Source organism: Semicossyphus pulcher, unplaced genomic scaffold, assembly GCF_022749685.1.
Source record: "Semicossyphus pulcher isolate SPU_LCO1_2020_fin unplaced genomic scaffold, fSemPul1.0.p SCAF_2, whole genome shotgun sequence".
NCBI lineage: Eukaryota > Metazoa > Chordata > Actinopteri > Labriformes > Labridae > Semicossyphus > Semicossyphus pulcher.
In genome coordinates this window covers 35411547-35427965 of record NW_027211693.1, presented here as the reverse complement: position 1 = coordinate 35427965, position 16419 = coordinate 35411547, and the positions used below count along the sequence as shown (strand labels likewise).

General features: G+C 39.8%; 1 protein-coding gene across 1 annotated transcript in view; it reads right to left on the bottom strand.

Moving 5' to 3' along the window:
• LOC138598314 (matrix-remodeling-associated protein 5) overlaps positions 1-7584 on the bottom strand; it is a 28274-nt gene extending 20690 nt beyond the window's left edge. The window contains exons 1-3 of the mRNA XM_069670077.1: positions 7498-7584; positions 6951-7087; positions 2726-2855 (exon numbers count right to left, since the gene is read on the bottom strand). Of these exons, the coding sequence (XP_069526178.1) occupies positions 2726-2855; positions 6951-7087; positions 7498-7584 (354 nt within the window). The remainder of the gene's footprint in view (positions 1-2725; positions 2856-6950; positions 7088-7497) is intronic.
• Positions 7585-16419: the final 8835 nt, after the last annotated feature.

Genomic DNA, 16419 nt, shown 5'->3' with positions numbered 1-16419 from the left:
GTGTGGATAATTTAGGTACTGCCAAGTTCGTCACCAAGTTAGACTTGCTTAAAGGTTACTGGCAGGTACCTTTGACTGAGCGTGCCTCCAATATCTCTGCCTTCGTTACTCCCGATCAGTTTATGCAGTTCACTGTAATGGCGTTCGGCATGTGTAATGCTCCTGCCACTTTTTAGAGGTTAGTTAATACAGTTCTGAGCGGCCTAACAAACTGTAATGCCTATTTAGATGATCTCATTGTGTTCACCACCACATGGAAGGAACAGATGCAGGTTTTGGAAAAAGTGTTCACCCGCCTTGCTGAGGCTACACTCCGAGTTTTCGGTTCCTACCACTAGAAAATTGCTTCGAAGCTTTCTGGGCATGGCAGGTTATTACCGCGGCTTTTGTCGAAACTTTTCATCTGTGGTAGAGCCTCTGACCAATCTGCTTAGTCCCAAAGTTGATTTTGTCTGGACCCCAGAGTGCCAACATGCTTTTAACAGTGTCAAGGCTCTCCTTACCCACGCCCCCGTGCTCACTGCTCCCAATCTTTCTCGGCCTTTTAAACTCGAGGTCGATGCGAGTGCCGTTGGAGCCAGGGCTGTCCTGCTGCAGGAGGATGCTGGTGGGGTTGATCACCCGGTGTGCTACTTCTCACGTAAGTTTAATACACATCAGATCAAATATTCTACCATAGAGAAGGAGGCTCTTGCTCACCTTCCTGTCCCGTATGTATAACCACAACCAGAGGTTGATGCGGTGGGCGCTGATCATGCAGGACTTCAATCTGGTAATCCGACATAAAAAGGGGAGTGACAATGTGTTAGCAGATGCCCTGTCCAGGCTTTGAGTTTTTTTTCTTTGTGGTATGTTAAGGTTGTCAGCAACCAATAGTTGTTGTTTTAAAGGGAGGGGTGTTGCGGCTGCTGCTGTTATTGTGTTGTTTTGTGTGTGTTCTTGCTCTCCTCCTCTTTGACTGCCAGGTTGGAGCTTCCTGGTTGGAGCGATTGGCGGCCGGACCAGCCAATCAGAGGCCTCAATCACAGCGGACATCTTCAAAAGGACAGCTAGTCCCCCCAGTCGGGGCGCTGGGATTTGATGTGACCAGATCGCCACTCTGTCTGTGCTCGGCAGCTTCGTTCATGTTGTGATACATGCCCAGTCTTTTTCAGCCTCTGGCGTACCTTTTGTTAAAGTCTTATGTTTCGATTATTAAGTTCAGGAGTGATTTGTGATCAAGATATTGTACCGAAGTTTTGCCTTTGTTGTAGTAGTTTTGTTTTGAGTATCTCTTTGGCTTTTGCTTTCTTTTTTATATAGAGTCCTCCCTGGGGTGTATTTTGGTTTGTTAAAACTTGACTTTTTTGTTATGTAAATATCCTCTTACAAATTAAAACACCTGTTAACCTTTTCACATCTTGGTTTTTATGTTACTCCTTTCCCTACTGAGCCGGGTCGTAACACAGACACATACAAACAGACACATACAGACACATACGAACAGACAGACACATACAGACACATACAGACACATACGAACAGACAGACACATACAGACAGACACATACAGACACATACGAACAGACAGACACATACAGACAGACACATACAGACAGACACATACAGACACATACGAACAGACAGACACATACAGACAGAAACATACAGACACATACGAACAGACAGACACATACAGACACATACAGACAGACACATACAGAAACATACAAACAGACACAAACAGACACAAACAGACACATACAAACAGACACATACAGACACATACAGACACATACAAACAGACACATATAAACAGACACAAACAGACACATACAGACACATACAAACAGACACATACAGACAGACACATACAGACAGACACATACAGACAGACACATACAAACAGACACATACAGACAGACACATACAAACAGACACATACAGACAGACACATACAAACAGACACAAACAGACACAAACAGACACATACGAACAGACACATACAGACAGACACATACAGACAGACACATACAGAAACATACAAACAGACACAAACAGACACAAACAGACACAAACAGACACATACAAACAGACACATACAGACACATACAGACACATACAAACAGACACATATAAACAGACACAAACAGACACATACAGACACATACAAACAGACACATACAAACAGACACATACAGACAGACACATACAGACAGACACATACAGACAGACATATACAGACAGACACATACAAACAGACACATACAGACAGACACATACAAACAGACACATACAGACAGACACATACAAACAGACACAAACAGACACAAACAGACACATACGAACAGACACATACAGACAGACACATACAGACAGACACATACAAACAGACACATAAACAGACACAAACAGACACATACAGACACATACAAACAGACACATACAGACAGACACATACAGACAGACACATACAGACAGACACATACAAACAGACACATACAGACAGACACATACAAACAGACACAAACAGACACAAACAGACACATACGAACAGACACATACAGACAGACACATACAAACAGACACAAACAGACACATACAAACACATATAAACAGACACATACAGACACATAAGAACAGACACAAACAGACAGACACATACAAACAGACACAAACAGACAGACACATACAGACAGACACATACAGACACATACGAACAGACACAGACACATGCAAACTGTACCTGTAAAGATCTCAGGCTGTAAAATGCCCCAGGATGGACAGTGCTAATATCATTGCCATGCAACATGAGCATTTCCAGTTGCCGTAGTGAACTGAATTCCAACCCCTCCACTTCTGTCAGGCTGTTATAACTGTAACAGAGAGAAAATCAAAATCATTTGAGCGCATCATACTCAAGCATCTGAAAACTGTCACCACCCCCCTCATGGACCCATACCAATTTGCATACAGAGCCAACAGGTCAGTTGAGGACACCGTCAACTTAGCAATTTATCACATACTGAACCACCTGGAGTCCGCAAACACATATGCCCGCATCCTGTTCATAGATTTCAGTTCTGCATTCAACACAATAAACCCGGCCAAACAATAAACAATCAACAATAAATTACTGGACATGAACATTGACCCATGCATCTGTCACTGGATTCACAGCTTTCTCTGGAACAGGCAGCAGAAGGTGAAGATCAACAACAACACATCCTCCCCTCTGTTCCTCAGTACAGGCACACCCCAAGGCTGTGTTCTCTCATCCTGGCTATTCTCCCTTTACGCAAACCAGCTCACATCTCACCACAGCTCTGTCAACCTGTACAAGTACGCGAACGATTCGACCATCATAGGACTCATCACCAACAACCAAGAAACTGAATACCGTGCACAGATCAACCAAGCAGTGACCTGGTGCACAGACCATGACCTCTTACTCAACACATCAAAAACAAAAGAACTCATCGTCGACCTAAGATGCCAGCCATCCCACAAAACTCCTGTGTTCATTAAAGGTGAATCCATCTCCATCACTGAAATTGCTGAAATTCCTTGGAACCCACATCAGCAACAACCTCAAATGGAAAATAAACACAGACCACATCTATAAAAAAGCCCAGCAAAGACTTTTCCATCTCCGACAGCTCAAGAAGTTCAGAGTAAGGTTTCATCTCCTGCTCCGCTTCTACACAGCCATCGTCGAAAGCATCCTCACTTCATCCTCACGTCATCCATTACAGTCTGGTTCGGCAGTCTCGACACTCTCTCCCGGAAGAAATTACAGCGCATCATTAACAGAGCATCCAAAATTACTGGCTCACCCCTACCATCCCTTGAAACACTCCACCGCAAACGGACACTGCGCAGAGCCCGCAAGATCATCTCTGATCCCACTCACCCTGCACACTATGTCTTCCAGCTACTGCCCTCTGGGAGGCGCTACAGGACAATTGCCTCCAAAACAACCCGCTTCAAAAACAGTTCCATTCACATTGCAATAAACATTCTAAACTCTGAACGCTGAAGATAAAGCATGGCCTTATGCATGAAATGTGTTTGTCTGTATGTATATCTATGTTATATGTTTAATGCTTAATGTTGGAACCTGTACCAAGCTGTACTGGAAACAAATTCCACCAGCCTGGCTGTGTGGTCATTAAAGAAAGAATCAGAATCAGAATCAAAATAAACAGGACCAGTTACTGAAATGAAAGAGTCCATCCGTCCGTCTGTCCATTTACTGCAGTATGCATTAGCCCAGCTAAAATTGGAAATTTAGTATAGAGAAGGGCTGTTTATACTAGTTTAGTCCTGTTGTCAACAGCACCAACATAACAAATTTAAGTAGCTAGATCTGTGTGCCTAGGGCCCTGGATAACGAAGCAATCAAAAATTCTAAGAACTATTTAAAAAACTTTTGCTACAACCTGTCTTCAGATTTTAGCACATTAGAAAAGACAACTGTCAAAAAGTAGAACTCTTTGCTAAGAACACTATAGAACAGTAAATGCCTGGGCCAAAGTTATTCGGCTATCTAACACAACCGAGCATGTTGTCTATTGGCAGGGACTGTCAGCATTTGACAGACTGTTTCACTTAGTCAGGCCTTCCAACAACAGGAATAAGCACCATATTGTCTTGCAGATACTTCTATCCCGTTGTGAGTTCCTGTAAAACGAAAACATTCCCCTAGTTCAGTGATCCCTACCCAATTGGACACATATGGGAGATCCTGTATTTTTTCCACTACCATCAATAAAACAGCCAGCTCACAATATATCATCTAGTGCTTTTCAATACAATGATGCACATATGTTTAGTGTAGTGTAGTTTAGTGTAGGTTTCCTCATTGGGAAGTGAACTTCAAACCCTGTGCTTTGCTCTTCCACCTCAACGAAAGCTTATGCATTCCTTTTATATTTCAAGTCACACTAAAGCTGATCACTTTTTAAATTTTTTTTGCAGTTGCATGTCAAGCTATTCTGGGCACTTTATTTGCAATATGACACTACCTGCAATCAGGTGATTACAATTGTTTTATGCATGGATTGTTTTTGCTGGAAGTCTCCTGCCTGACATTGAATGAATCCAACCATGATCTGTGATATTTGGGCAACATTTTACTAAAAAGAAAAGAAAGAAACTTACTTAAATTACATCTGTTTGTTTATTAACATTGGATATGTTATGTCCAACCTGATCTGAAAGAAATGAGTTATGACCATAATTTCTTAACAATCATAACCAAAGTTAACACTGTTACATGGTGGTGGCATGTCATGTGTTAAAATGACATGTGGGTACAACAGAAATGATAGCAATGCAAAGTGCATGCCATACCATGAGGTTTACAAGCTTATGGTCATTTCACATTTTGTGACAATTGACAAAAAAAAAAAAAAAATCACACATTTTTGGACCGCCCTTTAAATTACTTGAGTGGATCCTTCTCTGATTGCTTCCAACAGTACACTTTGGTCAACAATCACAAGTGTTCATCCACACTGTGGTGTGTGAGAAACATTTAGATTTAGATTTACTGTGAAGATTAAGTAGAAAAAAAAAATCTTTTGAATTACCTTGCTTGGCCCATTGAGTTTATAGAAACTTATGCAAATACTAAACTAATTAACTTATTAGTGAGTCAACATTAGCTAGCTTTGCCTGCCTGACTCGCTAATGTTAGCAAACTAGTAAGACAAGATTAAGCAGTGGAGATGGGACTTTGCTAAGGAGCTAAATCAAAGAAGCTCTTTAAAGTGAAATATTGATATTAATTGTGGTCGGCTCTGCTAAAGTAACCTTGTGGACCAATAGAACCGACACTGCCCACACAAAGAAACAACAGTTAGAAATCAGGGAAAAAAATACATTGCACAACATCAAACCATAGATTTTTGCAACTTTGTTATGATATGCATCTACAATGATAAAATATATTCTATGTGTCAATGTATGCTGTGTATGTGTGCTTTGCAATATATCTTAACAATTGTTAAAGACAGATCCATACACACAGGCCAGAATGCTCTGTATTCGTAGGACTAATGCACTTTGTCTCAAATTGACCTGAAGGGGGAGGTGTAATTTCATATAAATGTAACAGTTGATTTTTTGCCAAAGTCTTTCTAACCTAGTCCCTGTAGTCCAGTGCTGGCTATATAAAACAGCATGTGCTTTTGTTTTGGTTTAAGACCAAGATTATTTGGAATGCACTTATAGCTCCCATAGTACTGTTCCCACAGTACAGGGGCTCATATGGAGACACAATCTTGTGGACTGAGCTTGGCACCACATTGTACTGTACCCTTTCCTACTGAAATGGTCTGTCACATTTAAACATAAACCCAAATGTTAGGCACCTGAAAAGCAGTGATAGCTGTTCCCACAAAATATCCCTACATGCCAACGGAAAGTATAGGTCTAGCTGATGTTTGCCAAGTAATTTGCCCTGTAAAATGCATTGTTGGTAGCTTATTATTAAATGAGGCAATTATAGATATAATGCAGTTGCTATAGGCTTTTTCTCTGCAGTGCTCAAGGGGCGGTGAAAGCCTGAGTCACAATGCAAATACCCACATGGAAGTGATTAGGAGATTTATCCCCTCGAGAGTAAGTTCAGTTCGACATGCTGGCCCTCATCTTCTTGGCTTAAAGCAGATGTTAAATTAAATGCAGTATTGAGTTTTATCCCACCTCCTATGGCAAGCCAGTTCTCTGGCCATGGCATAAAAAAGTAAAAATAAATGGTCTCACAAAAACAAGAAAGCATTAACATCAGCGTCATTTATAGCAGTGTTTACCATTTGCCTGCCAAAGAAACCATTTCTCAGGCAAAACAGCTTCACCACATTCCACACTTATTTCCTGTAGAGTGTTTTTTTTCTTCCCCATGGGCATGCATTTATAACAAATGTCCCAGTGTGTGTTAAGGCATAGTGACATACAGTACTTACCCTAGGTTGAGCCTCTCAGTGTCTTTTGGAAATGTTTTTGGTATATTGGTGAGGTGTCTGAAAGTACAATGGACCTCTTTAACTCCTGGACAACTGCAGCTCCGTGGGCAGGATGGGATAGCATGTATAGGGGAGATCTACAAACACAAATTAAGTGGAGTTATTAAGGAAGAAAGTTAAGATAGAATGTGAGGAAAGGGTAGAAAAAAACACAAAGCAATCACAAGAACACTGGAAATAAAAAAAGGTAGTGGGAGAGGGCAGTAGAGATAAATGGGGTAATGCATTTCATCTCCCCTCATTTAAAAAAAGAGGTATAACAAAGCCAAGAGAAGAGGCTATACTGTACTTTTTATACTATATATACTGAAAAGTTTTTGCTTTCCATAAAATTGAACACCCACAGCTTATAAACACTAACACTGTCTTCACAGATAAGGCTGGCTCTATTTTGCAAATCTGGTCATTTTACACGTCACTGTTATCATTCCAGCTTTAGTGACTTAAAGTTGTATAAAAGTCAAGACCTTGTGCATTTAAGATTTACCGTTTGCCACAGCAGTGATGAGAAGAGCAGGGGAAACCACCCTGCAGCCAACCTGCAGAAGATGTTGGCAAACCACCACAGCAGCATGACTGGATGGCTGTCTGACTGCTCACGTCATTAATACACCTGCAGCAAGTAGTGAAGAGATTTAATTCAGCATCAACCAAATATAAACACAAGATAGGACTTATTACATTGCTGCTTTGTTGTACAAGAGTACTCTATAGATCGATGTGCTCAGGAGATGATGATGTTGAGGAAGTGAACCGAAGAGAACTCTAGTACACTTTTTCCTTTTGCATAAATGAAAAGGTTCCAGCCCTAAACAGAATAAGCAGTTATAGAACAGGGCAATGTGAAGAACAATTATTTAGCTGCCACATCACAGATTTGAGCCCTTTTTTCATTGTGCTTCTGCCACAGTGCCATAACATTCCACCTGTGTAAGTTATCTTACACAATGTTTCCTTATTAAGAAATACATTTCCTGCTTTTCATTCATTTCACCAATAACTCAACACATTTTGTAAGAAAAACAACACAAAATTATCAACATTTTTCACAATATTCAGTAATAATAAAAAAACACACACACCCTTGACCCCTCATTTGAGTTAACACTTGTTGCTTTTCAAGTAGTGATCACAGCTTTGTCAGCATAGTAAAACAGCCAAAGGTGAGCTCCCCTGAGCTGGAGAACAATTGATGCCAACTTGCAGAGAGGGGTTACACTTTAGCTGCTTCTGAGTGGCTTTAATCATCTGGTTTACAAAAAATGAGAATTAGTAAGATATCTACTCCTCTTACTGTAGTACTGCATAGTGAGGAAGTACTCAATGATAACTGTTGATTAGTGCAAAATAATTTAGTTTCATGTATTTGAGAACGGCTCAATTGTCAGACTAATATTGTTACAGTCTTTTATAAAATTATAATTTTTAATGTACTTTTTTTGACATCCCCAACAGAAGGCTGAAATAATCAATATGGTTATAGTAGAGGAAACAATGCAGTAACACTGAAGCAAATACAAAGTCAAGCAACCTTATTTCATTTTTCTTTACAGCTTATGGATTACTTTCTATTTTCTCTTGTTTTACTGATTTCTAAAGGTGTATGAAGTACTTTAGAATAAAAAAAACATTCTACTCTTTTATTTGTGCATGTTTGAGTTATAAACAGGTTGCCATCAGACTACTTTATACACATTTTGTCATAAAATATCACTGTTCACTGTTCACTTGGTTCCTAAAATATCAATTTATTTGATGGTATGTATATAAACATCCAACCATGACGCCATCAAGACCAATTTGACAAAACTATAAACATTATACCCCTGTTTCCTGAAATGATTGAGCTTAGTTGAACTTCTCCACACAAATTACTTGACATATCAGTCTATCATTTAAAAAAAAAAAATCACATTGGCAGCCTTAAAATACTGTGTCCTTCGTTGTTGCAGGGCATACATGAACACAGAGCTGTTCGAGTGCAACTCAGGAAGGGTCAGAAATCAATGATTTCAGTATGTGCAAGTCAGTGTACACTCAAACAGACCTTGTAAGTGCAGGTGCTTACAGTAAAACTTTAATTTATTTTTTTCAAATGACGCTGGCTACAATCCGAGGTAAAGGAGAAGGGAAGGCAGAAATACAACTGGCCCACGTGTCACTGTGATTCCTGGTCAGCATGTTGGCAACCTGACCTTTAGTGTAGCCATAAGAAATTGCGGGGTTCACATCTTCTAACATTACAGGGTGGTCTTTGTCTTGTTTGAGTCTGAGCAGGCATGGCATTCTGTCTATGTCATGGTTTGGGACTAGGTGTGTTGTCACCATGGTTTCCAGATACATGAGTTGTTTAACATCAAACAGTAGCTGTGTCCCAATCCAAGGGTTGCAGCCTTCGAAGGAGGCGGTCAACGGAGGATGTTCCATTCATAGCCTGCGTAGGCCGTTAAAGCCGAACTGAAATGAGACGGCCTGTCACCTAGCAACAGGTAGCTAGCAAGCTAACTAGCTAGCGTAACTAATGTTGCGTAAGTTAACCTATTATTTTAAAGATAATTTAACTTCCATTTCCCATTCACATGTGTAACACTGGCTATTTGATTGAGTTGAAACCAAAAACTTTTAAATTTTTAAGCATATTCCTTGGCCATTTTAAAGTCTGCCATTTCGTTTGAATGACGCGTTTGCATTTGCATCTGAAGGAGCCTTCGAATTGGGACAGCCTTCGACTCGCAACAGTGATGCAGTCGGCCTTCAAATACGGCCTCCAAAGGCTGTAGCCCCTGGATTGGGACACAGCTATTGATTCATAAATACTCTCCACCATATTCCCCTTACCTTCATACCACTCATAGGCCACTTGATCCCATCGCAGTAGAAACAATATGTGGGACTCCCCGTTAAGAAAGATGCTGAGCTACTTTGTACATGAACAGAACCCTCAATTCATGGATTGATTATTTAAATCTCCAGACACACCAACAAGATGGGTCAGGATCTTGTGTTGATTAATGGACTGCATGCTGAGCATCAAAGAAAGGATGATAGTTGTCTACTCATAACATGCTTCACTTGAATGGACATTGGACAGTTGGTATTAATATCTGCATTCATGATGTCATAAGCAGGGGTTGTTATGTTTAAGTCCAACTATAAATGTACCTCTTAGTATTTATTAGCTATTATCAATGATATTGATTATAGCAGCATTAAGGTAGTTTTTGATTATGAAGTGACAATACAGTAAAGTTATTGAAGCTTGGTGTTTTCTCTGACCAATATCTTTTAAAACAGCCACAATGACCAACACAGGGCCCCGATTCTATATACAAAGCTGTAAGTGCAAGGACATTCTGTATGTACACACACACACACACACACACACACACACTCACACACTCACACACGCAGACACACGCAAGAGCTAACGTTTTGATTTAGTTTTTACATTTGGCTTCACCTAATTGAAAACATAATTAACATAATGACTTGCATCCTAAGTACTTTACAGTTATAACCACTTAAAACAAGCCCAAGCTGATATATCCACAAACTTTAAATGACAGGACAGACAGAAACAAAAGTCAGACAGAAGAAAAGAAAGAAAGAGGGAGAGGAAAAGAAAACTTGCGTATACTGTACAAGACAGAGAGCATAAGTTCTCCTGTGGCAGCAGCTTTCCAAATAACAAACTATTCGTCCCTTCAAGGTTAAAAAACAACAACAAATTCCTGTCTTTCTTTACGAGACTACCCACTGGGGATTCATTAACACAAAGTCACACACTTGAAAAACAATAACTGAGTATAATTAAAAACAAAACAATGAAAAAGAAAAAAGACTTTCAACCAACCAAACAACCAAATAACAAAGATACATATTTGCAGTCATCAGAGGCCAGTTTGGGGTTTCTGGTTTCCACTTGTATCTCTGTGTTATCTCCTCCGAGGGAGGCTAATTCACCTTACAGCTGTGAGTGTGTGCACGTTTAATGTATGTGTAGGTTGGTGTGTGCGTGTGTGTGTGTGTGTCCGTGTGTGCGTGCATGCGCGCGCGTGCCTGTGTGTGTGTGTGTGTGTGCGTGCGTACGTGCGTTTGTGTGTGAGAGAGAGAGAGACATTTGTGACAGGAAGGGGCTCTAGATTTTCACCTGGAATGTGTGTTATTATAAATTCAAAATACATATGGATAATCATGCTCTCTCTCTCTCTCTATAAATATATATATATATATATATCTCAGTCCCTCACACACACACACACACACACACACACACACACACACACACACACACACACACACACACACACGCACACACACACACACACAGACTGCTGCATGTCAGTGGTCAGAGGTTTAACATCGTTGACATTGTAACAAGACAATGGGCCCCATTTAGATGACGGAAGGTGAATAGTCTAAAGCGCATGGCGCTCAGTGATTTAGGGTGTGTCTGACACATTTCTGTTCTGACGGCACACAATCTGGGTGCAACGCGAGGAGCAAGGTGCAAAGAGGTTGGCTTAAGTCCCTGGATTATTCAAAGGCGTGTTTTCGGCGTAACATGAATCAAACCAATCAGAGTGTCAGCTGTCATTCCCTTTCAGAGCCCGGTGGGCCTGCAGGCAGGCGTGTTGCTATTTACACGGCGGATTTCAGTCATTAGTTCTTATATAAACCGGACTCAGGCCGGCATGTTCAACTTATTTCTTTCCACTGTGCCCCTGCACATGCAGAAGACGCTGAGTCGCCACCAGTGTTACAGAGCTGTGTTTAGATTGCAGATGCTTCTTTAAATTTAAAGAAGAGCCGTTTGCAGCTGACAAGCCCTTAACCTCCAGGCACAACTTACATTTCACCATGATGTTCTTATCCCTTTGCCCTTGCCCACAAATTCAAAATAATAGGAATATTTCCACAAAGTAAATGTAGTGCGATCTAGTTGAAACAGCTAGCTACGTGTGCACTGACACAAATGTAGGTTTACCTTCTGCTGGTATGCAGCTGCCTGCCAAGAAGCAGGAGAGAAACAGAAACAGAGCTTTTCTTGTGGTGACAAAAGGAAAAGAGAAATACAGCTTTTTCCAGTAACAGATTACTTTTTATGAAAAAGCAACTAAATAATCGATTACTTGAATTGCAGTAGTGAAGCGTTACGTTACTCGTTACAACAAAAAAGTACTCTAACGCAGTGGTTCTCAACTGGTCTCGCCTCAGGACCCACCACCACCTCCTTAATGACAAATCGCGACCCAAATATCAGAAATTTTCAACCACTCAAACGTATTTAATGAAAAATAGTGCAGTTTAATACAGTAGTATTAACAGTACAGTGGTATAAAAAAAATATAAAAGTTGACCAGCAGTGCATAAGAGGAAAATAATTTCTCTACAAATCATTCAGTAAGCAGCCTTTTTTCAACAGAATAAACACCAATTGCATAATAAATGCAACTACTGTCAGGCTCATCAAGTTTTAAGAAGGTATATGTTACTGAAGCTGGGATTACCCAATTAGTGGATACATAAACTACACTACTACTGCATGCACATCATGGGAAACCCATGATCCTTCAAAATAAAAGCACAGCATAGACTTCTTGACACAACTTTTTTTTTTCAAGCACACATCCGCGAACCCCTGAAAACAGCTCCGCGACCCACTCTCAGGTCTCTAATGACTGCCATCTGTGCCAAGATCATAAAAATTCATACTTAACCTTTTTAAAAAGGCCAGTATCTGACATTGGCCAAAGGAAACACTTAACATAGGGCTCACCATGAATGTCATATATTGTCTGTGTAAATTTGGTCATCTGTCCAATGATCTAAATGACGTGTTGAAAGTATATTGCACAAACTTGTTCACTGACCCTCACTTTTACAGCTCAGGTTAAGACTTGAAGAACTGTTGCTGCAGCAGCTTCTGCTTTGGCTTTATGGAGCAATAAAGGTGTCCATTCAGTCAGAATCCAGTACTGAGGGTCACGATGATCACAGATAAACACTTTCAGCCAGCTAGTTCTCTTTTCCTTACCTCCTCTAATGGCTTTACCAGATTGCCTGTTAACACTTCGGAGAAAGAGAGAGGACAGTCGAAGAAAAGAGAGGCGAAGGTAGACCGGAGAAGACAGAAGGCGAGAGATTGTAAAGGCAGAGTGGACTGGAAAAGAGGGGTAGGATAAGTCAGGAGAGGACGGTTTAATCCCCCCCCCACCAAAAAAGAAACTGATAAGAAGAGATGAGTTGAAAATATAAGAAACTGGCTTCCTTGCACAATGAAATCCGCTAACACCCCTCTCAGACTCTCACCTGCTTACTTCCACTGAAAGAGTCAGAGCACTAAACTGTATGACCTTTTTATTGAACTTAAATGTTCAGTGGCACACCGTTTTGTCTAAGTCGGGCCAAAATGCATCCTTCTTTTCCTTCGTTTCTTTCGACATGGACTTCTTCAGGATTAGTGAATGAATTACTGGTATGTAAAGGGTCATTGTCATGTTACCATGCAGCATAAGATAGGGGAGTGAAACAGTTATTTTTTTACTCCATGAATGAAGGATGGGCAGAAACAAAACAAAATAATGTACCTTAAATGAATAGAGTGTACAACATTATATTCAAAAAGAATTGGCCCCAGCATGACAAGCATACTGGCTGTATGCTTGTGGCCATATTGGACTCACATTGGACATATTGTTGTAAATCTGTTTCCGTGTGGAGCTTATGTCTAATTTCTTTATTTTTCTGAGCTTTTTCATAGAAATTTCAAGAACTTTTCTTGCACTGTCTTCAGTGTAACTGAATTGTTGACATGCTACTAATGCACTTTAAGCACTTTATTTGCCCATTTGTCAGACTTTTGAAGTAGCCTTCCAGTCAAATAACAACATAGTTTGGTTACATCAGCAAGAGGCCTGTATCCCACAAGTAAACATATATTATCTTAAGGAAAAACATTGTCAGGCGTTTTGCTTTTTGAGATGTCCACAGTGATAGTACATGTTAGTGCTTGCAGGCAGCACCACAGGTCAATAATAGTTTGTGCACAATGTGGTAGCACTTAATCTGATCCAAAGCCAAACCAATCTCCTTGAAACATGGTGTATTCCTTAAAGAATGTCTGAGTGAGGCCAATATATCTTTATATCAAAAGCATTAGGCCAACTGCCAGCAAAGTCACAGCTGCTCAATTCAAGACAACACATGTCAAGAGAAGACTACAATATTATTCCCACATGTTTTCCAGGCTAGTCTGTAATACCATGTGCTGCCCAGATATCCTCATTCAGAAATCTCCTTCAACATACTGTGGGGAGATTTGTCCAAAAGATTATTTAGCAATTTGAAATACTGTATTTTAAGATTGACAATCATTATAAAACAGTTCTATTTGAATAAAATCAGTGGGAGTCATGTGATATAATAATTATTACCAGCCCTACTCATTTCACAAATGTCTGGCTCATAGTAATTTCATTAAATTTATTACATAGTTACATAACTTGTCATATCCTTTTATGTGGGCTTATTGTCCAAGTTGGTTTCAAAAGTCAATATTATTTATTGATGTCATAAAATGTGTCAGTCCTTTGGGATAAAATATGGAACAAATCTCTCTTTTTTACTTTTTTACTCTTTTTTTCATGAAGCAAAGTTTTGTAATTACATTTATCACCTGAACTATTTTCATGATCAGATTCTTTTCAAATTTCCTTTCCAATTATTGGCTGTAAATGTTTAGATTGATATCTGTAGCGACTTGAAGAGAGGCCTTTTCTTTGGCTCATAAGTTAATCTAAAATACTTTGTTCAGTCGAGCAAAGTCTAGGAACCTTTCCTTTGCCTCTGGCATATTATCACTGTAAGCGTCGTTACATCAAAGCTACATGTAGCTGATAAATACTAAAGAATGTATTTATATTGAGCGTCTGTTTGCCTGAAGTGCTCATTGAACCCATATTTAACCAATCTGACTGAACTTTGCAGAAGGACCTGGTTATAGTAAACAAACTTTCCCAGCAAGAGTCTGTGTTTGCACACAGTATATCAAGTATAAATATTAGCAATTTCAGATGTTCTTTGAAAACTTAAACATAGGAGACCAATGCTATTACAACTGTTTTGGGTGGTTGGTGGGCAAATAGAGGGCACGCAAAGGTCTTTTGAAGAAAGGTTCCATTTCAGTTCCCTTATACCGTAGTTTCACACTCAGAGATGCTCAGTAGACCAGATACATGTCACTGGTCTGTTGTCCGCTGTTGGTCTCACTTTACAAAAGTTTATCAACAGATTCATTACTGTGACACTAACCATATTGATCACTATTAGTATTAAATAGATTTAAAGTGAGATGGCATTCTTTATGTTGCAAAGACAAACATGTCTCTAAAACTGTCACTTTTGCAACTTTTGGCAAGCATTTAACTGAAAGTTTTACAGAAGGACCTTTGGCAGTAAACTGTTAAGATCACATTTTGTAAAAAAAAAAATATATATATATATATATTATAATAATAAACCTCAATGCACAACTTATGCAAATGTTTGAGCTGTTGGTTAAACACAGGAAAAGCAATTTCCAAAACTTAAATTTCAAAAAGCAAGTCTCCATAGTAAAGCCCAAGATCAGAAAAAAGGTGCTTTGAACTAACAAACCTTTAATCCAAACAATAGCCTTTGTTAAAGTTAAAGCATCTAGGAGCATTTAACGAGTTCTCAGTAAAAAGAGCACTAAAGACTCACCTGGAAACTCCTCACAAGGGGAAAAATGAACAGTTTATGTAGAAAATTGACCTCAAAACAAGTCCTCCTTTACTGGAAGCTGGATGGTCAGAGTTTTACAAGAAAAATGCTCTTAAAAAGTATCCAGTCTTGTGGTTGTTTGCTGACTTGTAAAGCCATTGAGGTCCCGAAGTCTGTGAAAGAGGGAGCAGGAGAAGGGATGGAGGGCTGAGTGGATAAGTCTGACCCTCTGTTGGTCCTTAAAGCATCTGGATTTCAGATTACTTTCTTTCTTGTTCCGTTCTGTAACTGTGCGGTCAGGAATGTTGCTTCTCCATCCCCTCCTACACCTACGCTCATTTCTTCACCCCCTACATTCATCTCCTCTCCCGCTCTCCCTCTTTCTGCTTTGACTACCGTATCACACAGGCAATCCTGGTGGAATCATTCTCACTTTCCTGTCTTTTTTCACTGTTTTCTTTCTCTCTCATTCCAGCTGTTTACCTCCTCTCTCAATCTCTGCTCTCGTTCTGTTTTACCGCTCTGCCTGTTTTTCTCTTTACACAGTCTCATATTTCCAACCCTCCACCTCCCTCTTCCTTTCTTTGCTGCCTCTTGGGGTATATTACAGCTTTTGAATACAGATAAGCCAATTATAATAATCTTTCTATAGATGTCAAGCCTG